Source organism: Cheilinus undulatus, linkage group 16, assembly GCF_018320785.1.
Source record: "Cheilinus undulatus linkage group 16, ASM1832078v1, whole genome shotgun sequence".
Lineage (NCBI taxonomy): Eukaryota > Metazoa > Chordata > Actinopteri > Labriformes > Labridae > Cheilinus > Cheilinus undulatus.
The window spans coordinates 37201218-37217946 of record NC_054880.1 but is presented as its reverse complement, the minus strand read 5'-3'; the positions used below and the strand labels follow the sequence as shown (position 1 = coordinate 37217946).

The 16729-nt window shown below is 40.3% G+C and overlaps 1 protein-coding gene across 2 annotated transcripts in view; it reads left to right on the top strand.

Annotated features, from left to right (window-relative positions):
- The window catches only part of cdk6 (cyclin-dependent kinase 6), a 56591-nt gene extending 43450 nt beyond the window's left edge, over positions 1-13141 (top strand). For both annotated transcript variants that reach the window (XM_041808692.1, XM_041808693.1), the window contains exons 6-8: positions 7474-7524; positions 9996-10131; positions 10255-13141. In XM_041808692.1, coding sequence (XP_041664626.1) covers positions 7474-7524; positions 9996-10131; positions 10255-10407 — 340 coding nt within the window. In that variant the 3' untranslated portion in view covers positions 10408-13141. The remainder of the gene's footprint in view (positions 1-7473; positions 7525-9995; positions 10132-10254) is intronic.
- Positions 13142-16729: the final 3588 nt, after the last annotated feature.

Genomic DNA, 16729 nt, shown 5'->3' with positions numbered 1-16729 from the left:
TTACTATTTTTTCAGTTTTTTTGTAAATCAGTCAATTTGAAAATTCATGGGTAACATTAATGATTATATTTTAGCATTAAAAATATCATTTTGGTTAAAGAGCTTCTACATATTGGTGTATTAACCATTGCAGAAACATAAAAATGATTTTGGTAATTACCAAATGCCGTTAATTTAGGGCAGCTGTGGCATAAACCTTACTTTGAGTGGTGGTCTAATAAATTTGTCAAGCACTGTATGTCATTGTCAGATGGAGTTCTCTGGTATCATTTTTCAGTTGTGAAGCTTTTTTGGGAGATAGAGAGGTTTATTATAGGGAGGTGCACGGTAATTCGTTGGCCACTGCGAGATTTATGAGTCAGTTAAACTAATTACGTATATTTTTTTCATGAAGACAAGCTTTAAACCCCAGTCTCTAATGCTCTTTTAAACTGTGATGAATCTCCCACCACTAGAAGCCAATGTAGCTTCAGTAAAATGCCACTGCCTTTGTGTCTGAGCTTTCCCCTGTCACTTTAGCAGATGTAAATATGAGAAGCTTAGCAGTTAGCATGCCTCAGGAACAGCGTGGTATGACAGTTTTTTAAGTAATAAATGGAAATGAAGTGGTATGTATGTCAACTGAAGTAAGAAGAAGCCGCATATCAAAGCACTGCTGGCGGAGCTAGCTGCTAATGTTAGCTACACTCTACACAGTATACCAGGCTCACATCACACCCGATAAGACCCTGTGATTAATTTGACTGTTTTCTATGTATTTTCTTCTCTTTAGACTAGTTGGTTAAAGGGAATTTAACTTGGCATTTAACCGAACAGGGAAATGGACACCTAGGAACATCCCTAGTTTATTAGGAATAGTACCTGTGGCCAGCATTGTTGTATACCACAGGAAGAGACACGTGTTATTTAAAGTTAAATAACTTTTGAACCATAAGTCATAGCCACTTACTTTTTTTTCCTCTGATACTCTCCGTTGTGCCATTCTAAGGATGATATCAGCGCCTTTGAAGCTCTTACAGGTTTTTTGCTGACATTCTGTGGTCTTTCGAGATTAAATCCACACCAGTAACGCCAATATTGGACATCTCTTTATGTATTTTATCATCCAATTTCTGATTGTTCCTGCTGCTAACAGTTAATACTGTCACCATATTGCCTGTTCATATCCCACGATGCATTGTCACAGGGCTGTGACAACCAATGGCAGGCTGATCTGTCGTCATGTCATGCTTTGCAGCACCAGTGCAAACACTTTGAAACTGAATAAGAGAGCCTGAATGACTCAGAGAGGAGACACAGAGAGACTGTGATCTGTCCGTCAGAGTCACTGCAGACAGGAACTGCTTTAAATATTGACTCAAATTCCGAAAAGCGCAAAGACTTTTTTGTATTATGTGTTTTGAAGACTTTTTGTCACAGAAGTATTTTTTTTTTCACTTTTTGGTCCTAAAGAGATGGGAGTACAAGTTTGTGCAGAAAACTCTTAGTCGTTATTGTTAACTGTGTGCCACACATAAAAATCTTGGAGTTTTTATTCCTGTTTAGTTTTTTTTTTGTCCTTCATGTCCCATAGCTTTTTAAAAATTCAAGTGACATTACTGCAGCAAACCTATTCTTAAGGCCCAGGTTGTCCTGAACAAAAGGATGCTCACCACAGGGTTGATGTTTCACAAACATTTTAAGACAAAAAGTCCAGGAGACACACATTGTTGGTTTAAAGAATAGCATAGGTGTCAAAGGCAGATCAAATTTGCATTTCTTTCATTTACAATACCGTCATGCATTATAAACATCCTGGGTTTGCTGAGCTTAAAACAAAAATCTAGTCCCTTATTTGGCACTGAAATAGTTGGCACACTTAATAGCTACTCATGATTATTTTCTTATTTACAATTCTCTCATTCATCCTTTTTAGTATCCTCCTTGCTTGTGTTTTTTACCCTTGAATCACACTAACATTGCACCTCTGCAACTCACTCATGTGGTGTAACATGATAAAAAAACGGTCACACACTCACTGACAGGCATCGGCATAATGTCCATGTTACATGAAAACTGCCCCTCAGCTGCTATATTGATCTTAGTGTGTTTATTTTGGGCTGATATGTGTGAAATGACTTGGTTTCAGCTCAGTATGACTTTCATTCCAGGGCTGAACATTTTTAGAGTAATTTAAAGTAGGGGAAAGATTCAAGTGGAGAACTTAGAACTCATTTTACTTCTTTTAGTTTGCAGAGCACACTTCATCCGAAGTGACCTGAGGGTTAAATTTGTGTAGTAATATCAAACTAAGGCCTGAACCAGGGCTTAACCATGTGCTACACACTGCTGTCCTTCTACAGGCCCTTTATCAGTAGTAGGAGGTCATGCAGTGAACCTGCCCCCTTTACTGATGGGTTTACCACATTTACTATTAAAAGAACAGATAATGATCAGTGACCTACAGGGATGTAAACACTGTAAATACACACTCACATGCTCATATCCTTGTGACCAGGTATATATTTAGAAAGTATGGATATATTTAGCTAGTGCCACTAAAGGCTGATTCTTTCTACACAGGGGTTTTCCTTTTGAATGGTGATGTCAAACAGAAAGTCTGATGAGTTGTTCCTTATCTGTGTTCCCTAAATGTTATTTAGGAACCTGTTTTTTGAGGGGGTTTTTATGCCTCAGATGAATAAGCAGCCATCTTAAAAGAATCAGTTATTTGTCTGTTTCTTTAACTTCTCATGTAATAACACCTGTCAGATGCTTTTTGAGCAATCACATTTCAGTTGGCTTATCAAACCATAACAGTAATGACAGGCTGCCTGCTGTGGTTGCGCCATGCGAGTCTAGATTCTGCTTCTTGGTACAGGTATTTGTCAGTTTGTGGTCTAACGAACTCAACATGCTGGAGAGCCGAGCTAATAACGGACTGTTTCTTTAAAAAGAAAGTATTAAACTGCCCGACTGTGAAAGGAAGGAAGTTTTCCAGCACCTAAGGACATACTTTATCATCAACACATCAATCTAATATTAATAGTCATGTGCTAAGGCATGTATAACTGTCGTGTAATGATCAGTGAACTGGGGTAGAGCCAGCCTGTAGTGGTGTGCTTCACAGCAGATAAGAACAGACTTTCTGAGGTAGGGCAGAGTGCCAGGGGGAGCAGCCCTGCCTATAATTTATGCTTCCTTCCCCAACCGTCCTCAAACCCCAACATGCACAGCCGCAAACAGTGGTGCACAACGACCCACGCTCTGCATGTGAGACACAGGGGGAACGTAAAAGCTGTGGTGACACAGGGGTGACACAAGGTGAAGAGACTGCTCCAATGTAAACCATCCAGTGTTGCTGTTTCACTTTGTCCTTTTAAACACCTGGAGAATGTCAGACTTGGCTCGTGTTAAAGCTGCATTTTATCCACTGCTATAAAACTGTTATCGCGTCCATCCTTTTATAAGTGCAGAACCAGACCTTCATGTTAAAGCTGCATCTATGATTAACCTGCAGACCTGCTGAAAAATTGACTAATCGTTCAGTCTTAACTTGTATAACACCATTGATAATCCATTACTTGCTTCTTTCAAACATCGTTTTCTTATATCACCACCTCTGTCTTTCATTCTCCAAGTCTTGGTATCAATAAGCTTTATTTACCAATAATTTCACTCACTTCTAAGGTGAGAACTCATTTCACACATCCATCTGGAAAACCTTTAACACTAAGCATTTGGGAAAGGGTAGAGGATTTGAAAGAAACTTGGAGTGTGATTGGGTGAACGTTCTGTCTGTCACATCTTTACGGGCCAATCAGAGCAACAAAACACGTGACGCAGCCGCTATCGAGGTGCGCGTGCGCAGCTACTGAGGAATAACGCAAACCATGGCGACTATAGACATGTCAGTACACGACTTTTGTTGTTTTTGAAAACAAAACAACTCATTGCTGTTCTTTGTTGTTATTTCAACGAAGAAATGTTGTCAAGTTCTGATAAAACTGGCGCTTTAGCAGCATCCACGCTAAGCTCTTCCACCATAATTGCACTGGCCTCTTATCACTGCTTGTTTACGTCACGACTCCACTGTGCCCGAAAGTACTGCACCTTGATGCTGATTGGTCCTGCCACTTTCTAAACGGGCCCTAACGGTTCAGACGGGAGCTTTGCAAGATGGATTCGCCATCTGCTTTGCAAGGTTACAATAAAGTTTGAGGATCAACAAATTTAAGTCCTTAAAACCCAAAACGTTTTACACTTTACAAAATTGTAAAGAATTGTGATGAATAATCAAAGACCTCAGCTAACGTAGGTCTTTTTATTTCAAACTCCATCATCTTGTTTGTTAGTATGGCCAGCATTTACAGCTGATATAGGCAGACTTTAATAGCCAAATTTAAGGTCTTGACTATATTTCAATTCTGGTATTGGCTAAAATTAATTTGTGAATATCAGCATATCAGATATCTGCAAGAATTCATACTGCGCAAGCTCATTTGACTTACAACTGGTTGTAGGTCCACAGTAACTAGCTGAAAATAGAACACATCACCATTTACTGCGATGGAAGTTGAAAACAAGGTCCCTTCAATAAATCAGTTTTCTTGCTGTGCATGTATACAGGGACAAGGACAGTACTCATGTTAAATTGCTTAATCGAAACTCTGTAGCTTGACCTCACCATGGATGTAAACCTACTGACTGAAGCAACTTGGGTGTACTTTGTTCCAAACCCACTGTAAGACTTAATAAACAGCACAAAGCTACAGCTAGTCTCCAGTCCCTGCAACTGTTTTAATGTTTATGTGCAGTTTTGTTCTTCCTCCTGTTCATAAAAGTGTCCTTTAAATAACAGACACAGTCTGAGGACGACAGTCCTCGTCTGATAGCAGTCAGCCGTGTGTGTGTGTGTGTTGTCTAGGTTAAGGTACTTCTCTCACCCTGACACAATAAGCTGTAAAAAGCTTTGGTTTGTGTGTGTGTGTTTTCACAATCTGGCACTTGTCCAGCTTTGCCTTGAGGCTGAAGGCGAAGCAGAGCCCTTTGATGGCCATGAACAGAACATACACTCTCTCTCACCCTCTCACTCGCTCGCTCACTCGCTCTCTGCAGGTGATTAAGGTGGCTTTTTAAAAGGCCACCTGTTAGAGATTAAAGGGCACCTGGGAGAAGTGGTGAAAGAAGGCAGGAGAAAGCATGATTGAGGGAAAGTGCAGAACAAGAGACAACGAGAAGAACGCTGTTTATTGGTTTGAATTGGAGATTACAATTGTTGACAGCTCTGGTATAACGATCCAGACATGCCCAGTGGTGCTTTAAGTACTTTGAGAACAGCTGGTATCTAAAGTGAATGAGAACAAAATGTCATCTGTACAAGAGTGGATTAATCTATTCACCCCACTTTAGAGACAGCCCCAGTTCACCCTGCGTCACCTCGTGCAGGTCAGAAAAGTGCAAATCCAACCTAAAACCTTATTTTCTTATGACTCAAAAAATCTTCAAAGGTTTTCCCCTTGAGCGCCTTCCTCTCTGCTCTTCACTTTCATCATCAACCAACACTGTGAAAAAAAGAAACATAATGAGTATCTACTGTAGCCAAAATGGTTGGGAACTTGTCGTCAAAGGAATGTGAGCAAATATCATGCAAGTCTGCATCTGCATGACTGGGATGGTGTCAGGGTGAGTCACGGTTCGAGTGAATGGGGAAGAGAGAGCGCCTGCTTGTTGACATTCCTCCTATCAAAAAGGTTGAGCGCGTTGTGTTAATGGACTGGGAGAGGTCCCACATCCGTGTTGACTTTCTCACAGTTTGCAACTCAATTGATAAAGCCTCAAACATACGCATGCATGCATGCGCACACTCAGATATACGGGTACAGTAGATCCAAACTCAACACAGACTCATGTCTGCACTTTTCAAACTGAAGGTGGCACGCTTAAGCACACAGTTCTTCTCTCTCTTTCTGTTTCCCACCCAGACTGATTGACGCTCTCACGTGCGAACATGCACACACACATTCCAGAGGTTGTCTCAGTGGAATGAGGGACAGAGCTGGCACTAAGGGAAGCATGACTCAGCTCTCTGTCCCAACCCCGTCTCAGTCTTTTCCACTACCTCCCATCCGTATTTGTGCACATATTTGTGCACATGAAACTCAAAAGCAGGAAGCAATCTCTTAAATGTGCAGATTTAGTCCCCCTTACTTTCTTTGCACATGAGCATTAGCACCACTGTTGACTGTGTGCATGCCAGTGGCCGGCTGCATGTGAATCCCTCTCCAACAAACCAACAAACCACTCCAGGTTTAAAAATGGACCTCTTGGAATTATCAGCCCTACTTGTTTTGGCACGATGACTTTGCTGTAGGTGAATTTTTTCTACTTCTTTTGCAACAGTCAGAACTGGTTTGGTCTGATCTTAAATGGCTTTCAAAACCTCAGCGCAGAGCTTCACCCCGAAAGTCCTGCATGAGTGGTGTGAGCCTTTTTCATAGTCAAATGTTAAATCTGTATGTCAGTCCCGCATCTGAGCTTAAGCACGTGACAGTTTGATATCAGAGTGAAAAAGTGAAAAATACCCCTGTGTGACTAATTTCCCAGCCGTCTGTGTGTCTGTAGGAAAGTGTGGGTGTTGAGCTATGCAAAGCTTCCTGCAAGTGGGAAAACACAGGGAGCACATGGTGGCCGGCCAGTCTGTTGACTTCAGTTAAGAGGGGAGCACTTGAGCTGTGCTCAGGCCTGGAAACAGAATGCAGAGACACAAGTGCACATAAGTGACATTATCCTGCATTACATTGACATCTGCTGGTGACTAATCACCATAAAAAAGTAGGGGACCAAAAAAGAAATCATAAGGTCCATTTTTGACACCTCCTGGTTTCCTCTCTGCAGGACGATCTAGTTCCCAAACTCCTTCTCTTTTAGAATAGTCCAACTTTTCTTTCACACGCCTCTCCCTCCCTCTTTCCAACACATGAGTGAAAAGCAGACTCACACACACATAAGGGATAAAAAGGCTTTTTCTGTGCTGTGCGGCGGCCGGCAGCCTTGTGCTGATGATGACTACTGGAATTTGTGCGGATGCCAGCGCAGGCATGGGCCGCCCACGGGCATCCAAAGACGGCCCAAAGCCACACGAACCACCAGCAGGCCTGCCGCCGCTATCCTCCCTCCTTTCATCCCACCCCTCCCTCTCTCCCTTCCCCTCATCAGCGGTGCTACCAACTCCGCTCCACAATCCTGACATGAGACGGGGCTGCGAGTGTGTGGCTTCTTCAAACGCTCACATCAGGGTCACACATTCCTCTTTGCCTCGTGCTTGAACCTTTTATCTCAGGGCTGTTTGTCTGGGATGTGCAGATCTTAAAGATTTTAATGGGAAAATAAGTTAACTCCTTTACATATGCATTGTTTTGTGCAACTTTATATATAGAAGTTTAGACAATTATAAAAGGCAAACCTGACTTAATGTTGTTTTTTATTTCCTAGGCCGCTATTTCGAGGAAACTCAGATGTTGATCAGCTGGGAAAGATTTTTGAGTAAGTATATTTTCCTTTGATTAATGTTCTGACATCCTAAATGTTTTTTTTTCCCCAGAAAAATGGCTTTATAAAGTATTTTATTTCCCTTTAAACTGTATTAAACACTTGTAGGGATTCAGACTCTCAAAAGTGTCTTTGTGAGCTTATCTAAGTTTCTGTCATACAACAAGCAGCAATTCATTCAAACTTCATACTAGATACGTTTTATGACACATTAAAGGACTTGGAAAACAAAAAAGTAAAAGTGCAAATAATTGCCTCTGCCAAAAAAAAGAGCTGCAAAAATTTTAGGGGCAGAACATCTTCAGCCAGACAAACCTCCCTGCAGGTCAACATCTCTTGAAAGTGATCAAATGAGACTAGCTCATGAACTGTCACGAGTTTTTTTCAAGGGAGAAAAAAACTTAAATGCATTTCTCCCCGATTAATTTCTGAGGAATTTGAGGACTAAAGCAGGCCACACACACCACGGAATAATGGTGCTGATTGTCGGGCTGAATCCCTCCCCCCGACCAATGTCCGCAAAGGTCTGACTATTTGATGGTTCTGAAGATTATCTTGACAGATTATCCTCTGGTGTGTTGAGATTAGCTTGTCCTTCTCTGACCTGATCAGAGGCGCCCTGACTTGAAATCAAAAATATGAAATATGTTCAATGTTTAGGACCAGAATTCCTGTTGTGTGTGGTCAGCACCAAGGACAGCTGAGCAGTCACAAGAAGAAATATAGGGAGAAAAACGATTAAAATTGGCCTTCCTGGTTTGCGCAATGAGCTACTTCCAAAACATTATGGATTGCACACATTGCGAACCTGGAATGGCATTTTTAACAGCTTTTCTCCCTTACAATGTGAAATTCATCCATGTAACCTAAATAATGGCTGGATAACTATACGGTTGGGGTGAGCTTGGGCGATGGCAGAGAATTGTTGTGGTCAGACACAAATGAGCACCAAAAAACAGGAATGAGCTGCAACAACATAGATAAGGGCAGCTTCCAGCTGCAGGTCTGACTGCACTATGAGCTTTCTTTCACGTAAATACAAATGTTTCTGTGCTGGGGTGTAAGGGTATATGTATTCATTGATTCAGGGGTCAAGATTCAGACATTTCGTCTTTTGACTACCTAAAAAAAAAAAGAAGTGAATAAGTGTGCTTACCCGCCAATCTAGGAGGCAGTAATGTTTGTATGTTTTTTCTAACCTCTATTAAACATTCAACGAGGAAGGGGAGGAAGCCGGAAAAACAAGAAGTTAGCTCCAAGTGAAGCACAGAAGGCCTGGTCTTTTCTCCCTCTACTCATTTCTGTGCTGTTTCAAAAAAGCTTCTGGAGGTGAAAGCTGAGATGGTTGAAGACATTACTGATGCTAATATATTTTAAAGACCATGCACAGACATGTAGGAATAGAGAACAGCAGCTACAAGCACTTTAGGCACTGTGCTCAGTCTCCACTGCAACGTCCCATCCTGTGTTTACATGAGTCAGTCTGGGCTCTTTCACTCAGGATTTTGCACAAGCATCTGTTGCATTGGCTTTTTACCACCGATGGTTCCACAGAACTCTTCATAAATCATAAATATGACACATTACTCTAAAATGCAGACATTTTAATAAGCATATTACATGATTTTGTTTTTCTTTCAAATCAGGAGATACAAGACTGTTAATTTCTGTTTTGCTTTTAATTAGCATATTTTTTTATTTTCTCTTTTCTTGTCTCATGTTTAATACAGCACAGGCTGAACCAACTATCACTGATAGTTGTTGCACTAATCTAGAATTACTAATCTAGGACTTTGTTCCTTTTTATTGATGAACCAAACCCGTACCAAATCATGACCCCGAAACTGAGGTACGAATGGTTACTCTGTTAAACCTCTATTCCATGACATCATAAATATATGTCTGACACGATGGCTCCGTTATGACAGCTGCCGTAACAAGCAATGTCTCAATATAATTATCGAGATTAAGAGTTTCTTTGGTTTCAAGAACTTTTGGAAACTTTTCAGTGCAAAAATTCTGCATGTTTTACCTTTCAATTATTACTTTAGTTTTCCACAATAATGAAAACAAGAGTTGGTAACCATGAAACGCAAGAGAGCTAAAAAGATGACATAAAAGCAGCTGTTTTTACAAAAAAAAGGAAAAACAACCTCAGTCATATTGAACCACTCTGGCTTTGAGGATACAACCCTGGAAAAACTCAAAATAACTGGCAGAATTTGTTACATGGCTGTGGCTTCCCCTTATGGCAACACTACACATGTAACAATGAATAACCATGGTACCATCAATGAAAATAACTCTTATTATCTTTGCCATCTTTTAGCAGCCCTGTTAGCAGTTTAGGGAGCTTGAAAGTACTGACAGCATCAGTTGCCAAAGCAATGCTTGTCTATACGAAGGTTTTAAGGATGCTGTCTCTGCTGCTGGTAAAAGCATTAACCAACATTATCCGTCCTCAGTGTTGTCGGGGTACCCTCAGCAGAAGACTGGCCCCAGGAAGTGGCCCTACCACAGAGTGCCTTCACCCCTCGGCCCCCAAAGCCAATAGAGGACTTAGTGCCAGACATGGATGAGCAGGGACGGGCCCTCTTAATGGTATTATGAGCCTTTGACAATTTCAAATTCATCATGGTGCTCATATAGTCTTTGTACCATAATATCTCCATTATATCTAATTTATTCTATATTTTATCTCCTGTTTCGCTTTCTTCTTTGTAGCAATTCCTCGCTTTCAACCCCTCCAGGAGGATATCAGCCTTCGCTGCGCTGAGCCATCCGTACTTTCAAAGTGTGGATAGCCTCAGTAGGAGTGTGTACGCGGCCCAACCAATCCCAAGCAACAAGCCCACCATGGAGGAGAGGAGTGCCTGAGAATGCCCTGTGACCCTTAATCATTAATACAGTGTCTATGAAAAGTACTGAGTCAGCCACCTTGGAGTTTTCCATGGGTTTTTAGTTTAAATCCATGTTCCATTGAGCTTGTTTGACACTGATGCACAGATTTAACATGAAAGTTTAACATATAAAATTGAAAGGTCACAAAGTGATTAAAAAAAAACTCAAGATGAGGAGAGGCAGCATGAACATATTCACTTTTATCTGCAGCAGATTTGCACATTTGATCCTACAGTTTTCCTTCATTCTGCTGTTTAAAGCTCAGCTGTATTGTAAGCTTCACTGAGCAGCAGTTCGCTCGGCGTCCCACCGTCATTTCATTGAATAACGTCTAGATTGTTCTTTGGCAATTTGACAGTGATAGGGTTGCATTTGCTGCTGTGGAGAAGATTTTCCTTGCAGACTTCTTTTGCAGTTTACATTTACTTTACCCTTAATCTTTGGTCTTTGGTTAAAATGCTTGCTTTAGAAAGCATTGTTGTAGCTTGGAAGGCTTTATTTTGGCATAATATCACCACAGAGTCTTCATATAACCCTGCATGCTTGTAAAAAGAAAAACTACTGAAGTGTGATAATTAATTTAAACACTTTATTTCTGCTGAAGCTAGAAATATGCCCTTGTCAGCTCAGAATCTCCTATCTTAGATAAGGAACTATCATCGCTATATCATTATTAAAGATAGGTTGTGTTTTTTAACCATCTCTGGCATCCTTTGGCTTTTGCTAAGTAAAGATAACCTCATAAGTTTTTCTTTTATCATAACCTTAAACTTGCCATTGTTTGGCCCTGCAGAGACAGGCACAATTAACTGAAAACTCCATTGTTATTACACACAGATGGCCACTAGTAACTATTTGTGTCAAAAGCAGCTGGCCCAAACACTGACAAATGAAGTCACAATACAAAGGGATCATTAGCTGTCATTTAGATCCATTCATAAAAAAATATGGGACCAATTTTTGTGTAGCCAGTGTCAAAAAAGCTCAATCAGCTGTTTTTTGTGTGTGCATAAACCATGAATTACAGCGAGGGGGCAAATACTTTTTATAGCCATTGTGGAAATCTTAAGCAACGATAGAGAGGGTCAGGATAGTGTCGCTCTCTCACTCCCCTGAAAAATGCACAAAAGCCCTCCTTCCATGAACTGATGGATTGTAATTGCTGCTTTTAGGTTGTTAAATGTTGACTGTAAACAATGCAAAGAGACATTGACTGCTAGAAGTGAGCAGGAGGCCATGTGATCAGTGTTCAGCCCTGCAGGAGTCCTCTCTGCAGAGGAACGGACCGCACAGGAGCCAGTGTAAACGTCATGGATGTCTTCTGAATTTTAAGCAAACTGTGTGTGCATGCAGTGAGCCAACATGCAGAAGGAGCATGCTCAGATATGTACATGGCATTTAGCATGTGCAGCACCACTGTCATAAGCACGCTTGTGTATACTCACTGAAACATTAGCGGGCATCACAAACCAGCTGCTCACTGCCAAGTCATGACTTAACATTCCAGTTCTTCATGTATTTCATTACTGCCACCTTGAGGATGTCTTCAGTAACTGCAGACCAGTAGCGGGATTCTAATGGTTTCTGCACTCTTCAAGGAGCTTTTCCTAAAGGGCTGATATCAGTGCTGAGACAATGATGAAAGAACTTTTTATAAAAGCGTTCCTGCCACTTAGTCAGCCTTTTTTTAACATGCTTTTAGTCAGCCATCACGGGCTGTTATTGTTGTAGAATACAATTATTATTTACTATCCTAGTGATACAGTAATGCACAGGTTTGCAATAGGTGGACTAAGTCCATCAGCACTATTCCACATAAATACATTGGGCACAGACTAGTGTCGCCAATATTGTATATTTAATTTTAATTTTATTGACAAGTCTTATATGCTTGTCTTAATCAAGTTGTTGCTTGATTTTTTTTATTTTGAAGATGCTGGGGAAAACAATGTTCTTACACCAATTACACCGAGTGTAGATGATGCTAGAATATGTGTAAAAGTAGTTTGACAAAGAGAGGAATGTATAAAGGCTAGGCATTGGTACTGTACAGTATAGAGTAATGATTCATGCATCGTCAGCCCATAGAAATGTCGTAAAAAAGGGTAGATGTAGCGTAGTGAGGGTCAGAGGAATGTCGCATGGCAAAGGTATTTTGTCTTTTGGAGATGTTGGGCGGCTTTGTGGGTGCTTGTTGGATTTTAATTTGTCGGATTAAGAGTGACTACAGATTTTACAGCAATGCACAAATATTTTGTGTACAGTTTTTAATGCTTTATTTTACAATCATGTCCCGTCGTATTTAGTCATTACCCGGACAGAAAGAGCAAGTTATGCAGAGCTGTATTTTTGTATCTTGTAGTTCTTGCAGAACAGTAACATATTTTAACACTGGTTTACGTCTTCTTTACAGGTAGTGCTGCTAGCACACACACAGACACACTCTTTGACTTTCTCAGGTTCTTTTTACAGACGCCCAAACTTCAGGGCACCATTTGCACATCTCTGGGCTACTAACTGACTACATCACTACTCCTTTAGGTTTTTCTTTCAAGCTGTCCCATGATCATATCACTGATCACAGTCTACTGCCATTCCTGTTTATCAACCGTATGTTACTGTAGTCATAACTGTCTAAAGATAACTGCCTGTATGAACTGTTTTTGCCAGCTTCTTTTAACGCAAGATGGCGAACACGATGTGGATCATGTATACTTGTCTGCTTGATTAAGCACTGTGTGAATTTTTTATTCAATAACTCGACTCATATCTGTGTTAGTAATGATCACAATGCAATGAAAGCATCAAATACTTTAAAGGAACTCTGCATGATAAAACAAATTCACCATGTTGGATAGATATTTTCATTTCTTATATGTATATTGAACAACATAGCTCACTAAAGTTCTGCATTTTGAGAGAGCTGTAGATAAAAATTTGGATTTACTGACATGTTTTAGTTTGTACTGCACTCTGGGTAGTGTGGCTTTAGCTGTCCTGGGCCCACAGACTATTTCTATGCATTATATATTTATAGTATGACAAGATTACACTGTTGGGGAAGTGAAAATCAAAGTAAATGTAGTCATAGAGGCAAAAAGACGGTGAATGAAGCTGATTATAGTGTCCGTATTAGTGCCTATTGATTGGCGACTAGTCCAGAGTGTACCTACCTCTTCTAGTCTGCAATAAGCTCCAGCTCACTGCTACCATGAATGGCATATGCAGTGTAGAAAATGGCACATTCATGTCAGGCCAATCAGTGTGTCGAGACAAAGTAAGGTTGCACGCACACTCAGCTCCAGGAAAATGGACAGATAGACACTACTGTATTGTAACATTGGGGCATGATGTGGATAAAATTTATGCTGAAGCCGATCAGGAGAAGAGCGAAAATGTCCACTCTGCCACAAGGAGCTCACAGTGTGGCTGTTTGCTCTTGTTTTAATAAAGAAATGTGGATGAGGTCTGATTAAACTGCAGTTTTTTTTCTGCAGCTACATCCAAGTTAATCGCTATCAGCTTACAGTACCACCCTGTCTTCCTCTGTAACTCCTACAAACTCATGCCAAAACAGGTCAGCAAAAGAGCAACAGCAGCTTACTGTCATGAAAAGCTTTCAATGCTGTTCTTTGCTCTTTTTTGTATAAAGAAATTTCCAGTCCTGATAAAAATGCTGCTATACTAAAGCTACAGCCGAGCTAGATGCTACACTAAGTGGAAGCCATTGCTCAACTAAACCCTGCTGTGTTCTCCCATGCATGCAGGGTTTTTTCCAGGTACTCTGACTTCCAACCACCAAAGACATGCTGGTTAGGTTAATTGCTGACTCTAAATTGACCATATGTGTGAGCAGGCCAGGTTGTTTGCCACTATATGCCAGCCCTAACAGTCCAGGGTGTACCCTGCCTGTTAACCAAGGACAGCTAGGATAGGTTCTGCAGCCCCTGTGACCTAAATGGGATAAGCAGTGTAGCAAATGGATGGATGTATTTATTTTGTTAGTCTCTGTATATATATATAGAAAACTCACAAGATAAATCCTTTCTGATGGCATGATTCACAAAATACTGAGGTATTGTTTCTGTTTAGGCTTTAGGTAACCTGGTTCATGTCTTTAATATCGGAATTTAGCCAAAATCGCCCAGTCCATCTTTCAGATGCCCTGTTTCTTGCTAACAGCAAAAATCAGGGGTAAAGGTCTGGCTAATCACCACTTGTGTTTGTGGTATGTGGCCATTATTTCCTGTGTTTAAAGGCTAGAAAGGTGAAAGGAGCTAAGTGTTCATTTGAATATAAAGAGGGAAAGCGTTCAGGTGATCAGTGAGACATTGTAGGCACTAATACAGAAACTGTTATGTCAGCTCCATTTACAGAGTAACCCCTTCACGATTTTCATTTCACTAACAGTGTGATCACGTTCAGAATGTAAAGAAATAATGTATAGAAATAGTAGGCTATGGGGTAAGGACCGCTGAAACCACACTACCCAGAGTGCAGTGCAGATTAAAACATGGCTGCGCCCTGGTGAGTTAATTTGAAATGCAGATATCTAGTGAGTTTTTGTTGAGTATACATGTAAGTGTTACAATTATCTATCCGTTTAGAGGACTTTGTCTGATCATGCAGGGTTCCTTTTAAGACCTATAGGTTTACATTACAGTAATGACTGCTTTAGTCTCCTCACACTTGGTAAAATCACTGTACATGTTTCTCATTAGCTAACCAGGTTGTAGTACATTTCAAGCTCGAAACACAAAACTGAAATCAAATGTTAAACCATTAAAAAGCATCAATGTTTTCAAACCAATGCCGCTTGATCCATCTTAAAACTCAAATAACACGCTTCAGGAGAAAAAAACACAATCATGGCATTATAATTATGTATGATTGCTGGCATTGGTGTCCTATTACTGTGTTACACCAATTTAATAAAAAGCAGCTTTTGACAACATTGTTTTGGATTCATTTCCACCAACTAATGAATTCTTGTGGAAGCTAACATTTATGCAGTGTGGGAACATTAGATGCAACAAAGTTGCAGTTTTAGTGTGCTATTTTTATTTTTATTTTTCCACAGACTATTCCCAGCAATTTGCTTCTATTTCAAACAAAATATTTTTAATAAATATTTTTTATATCACAGAATGTGTGTTTTCAGTCCTGTTTCCTATAAATAAATGTGAATATTAAAACTAGGCAATGTACAGGTACTAAGCACTGTACAAGTTGATGTCAACAAATTAGAATAGCTTGAAAATATTTTTTTTTCTCCATGATTTAATTAAAGAAATTGAACTTCCATGTATTCTAGATTTATCTCATACAAAATGAAACATTTTAAGACTTTTTTAAAATTCTAATCTTAATGAAAAGTGACTTACAGCTCATGAATATCAAAAATCCACTATCTCACAATATTAGAATTTTTGGAAGAGTCCAGTTTGCAAAGGTTTCCTGAGCCTTCATTCTCTCACTCTGGTTCAGCACACACAACTGCAATCATGGGGAAGACTGCTGATTGGACTGTTGTGCCATAAGGCGAGTAAGCCACAGAAGGTCACTGCTGAAAGGGCAGGCTGTTCTCAGATGATGTATCAAAGCATATTCATGGAAAGTTTACTGGAAGGAAAAGTGTTGTAAAAGAAGGTGCACACGCAACAGGGATGAACTCAGCCTTGAGAGGACTGTCAAAGCAGATTCAAGAACTCAGGGGAGCTTCACAGGGAGTGGACTGAGACTGGAGTCAGTGGATCAAGAGCCACCACACAGACGGATCCAGAAAAAGGACGACACCTTGAGCCACTCATGAACCACAGACAACAATACAAGCTTCTCACCTGGACTGTTGCTCAGTGGTCCAAAGTCTTGTTTTCAGATGAAAGTCAGTTTTGCCTTTCATTTGGACAATAAGGTCTCAGAGTCTGGAGGAAGATCAGAGATGCGTAGAACCCAAGGTACTTGAAGTTCATTATTTTTAGTTTCCACAGTCAGCCAGGAGATTTTAGAGTACTTCATTTTTTCATCTTAAGCTTTATGGAGATCCTGATTTCCTTTTCCAGCAGGACTTGACAACTGCCCACAGTGAAGCCTAAACTACCAAAAACTGTTTTTTTTTTCTGACTATGATATTACTGTTTTTGATTGGCCAGCCAAGTGGTCTGACCTGAACCCCATAGAGAATCTTTGAGAAAATGTCATGAGTAAGAGAAGAGATGAGCATAAATTTCAGAAGGCCAACATTTCTCATTTCTGCATTAAAAAAATCATTTTATTGGTCTAATGTAATATTCTAAAT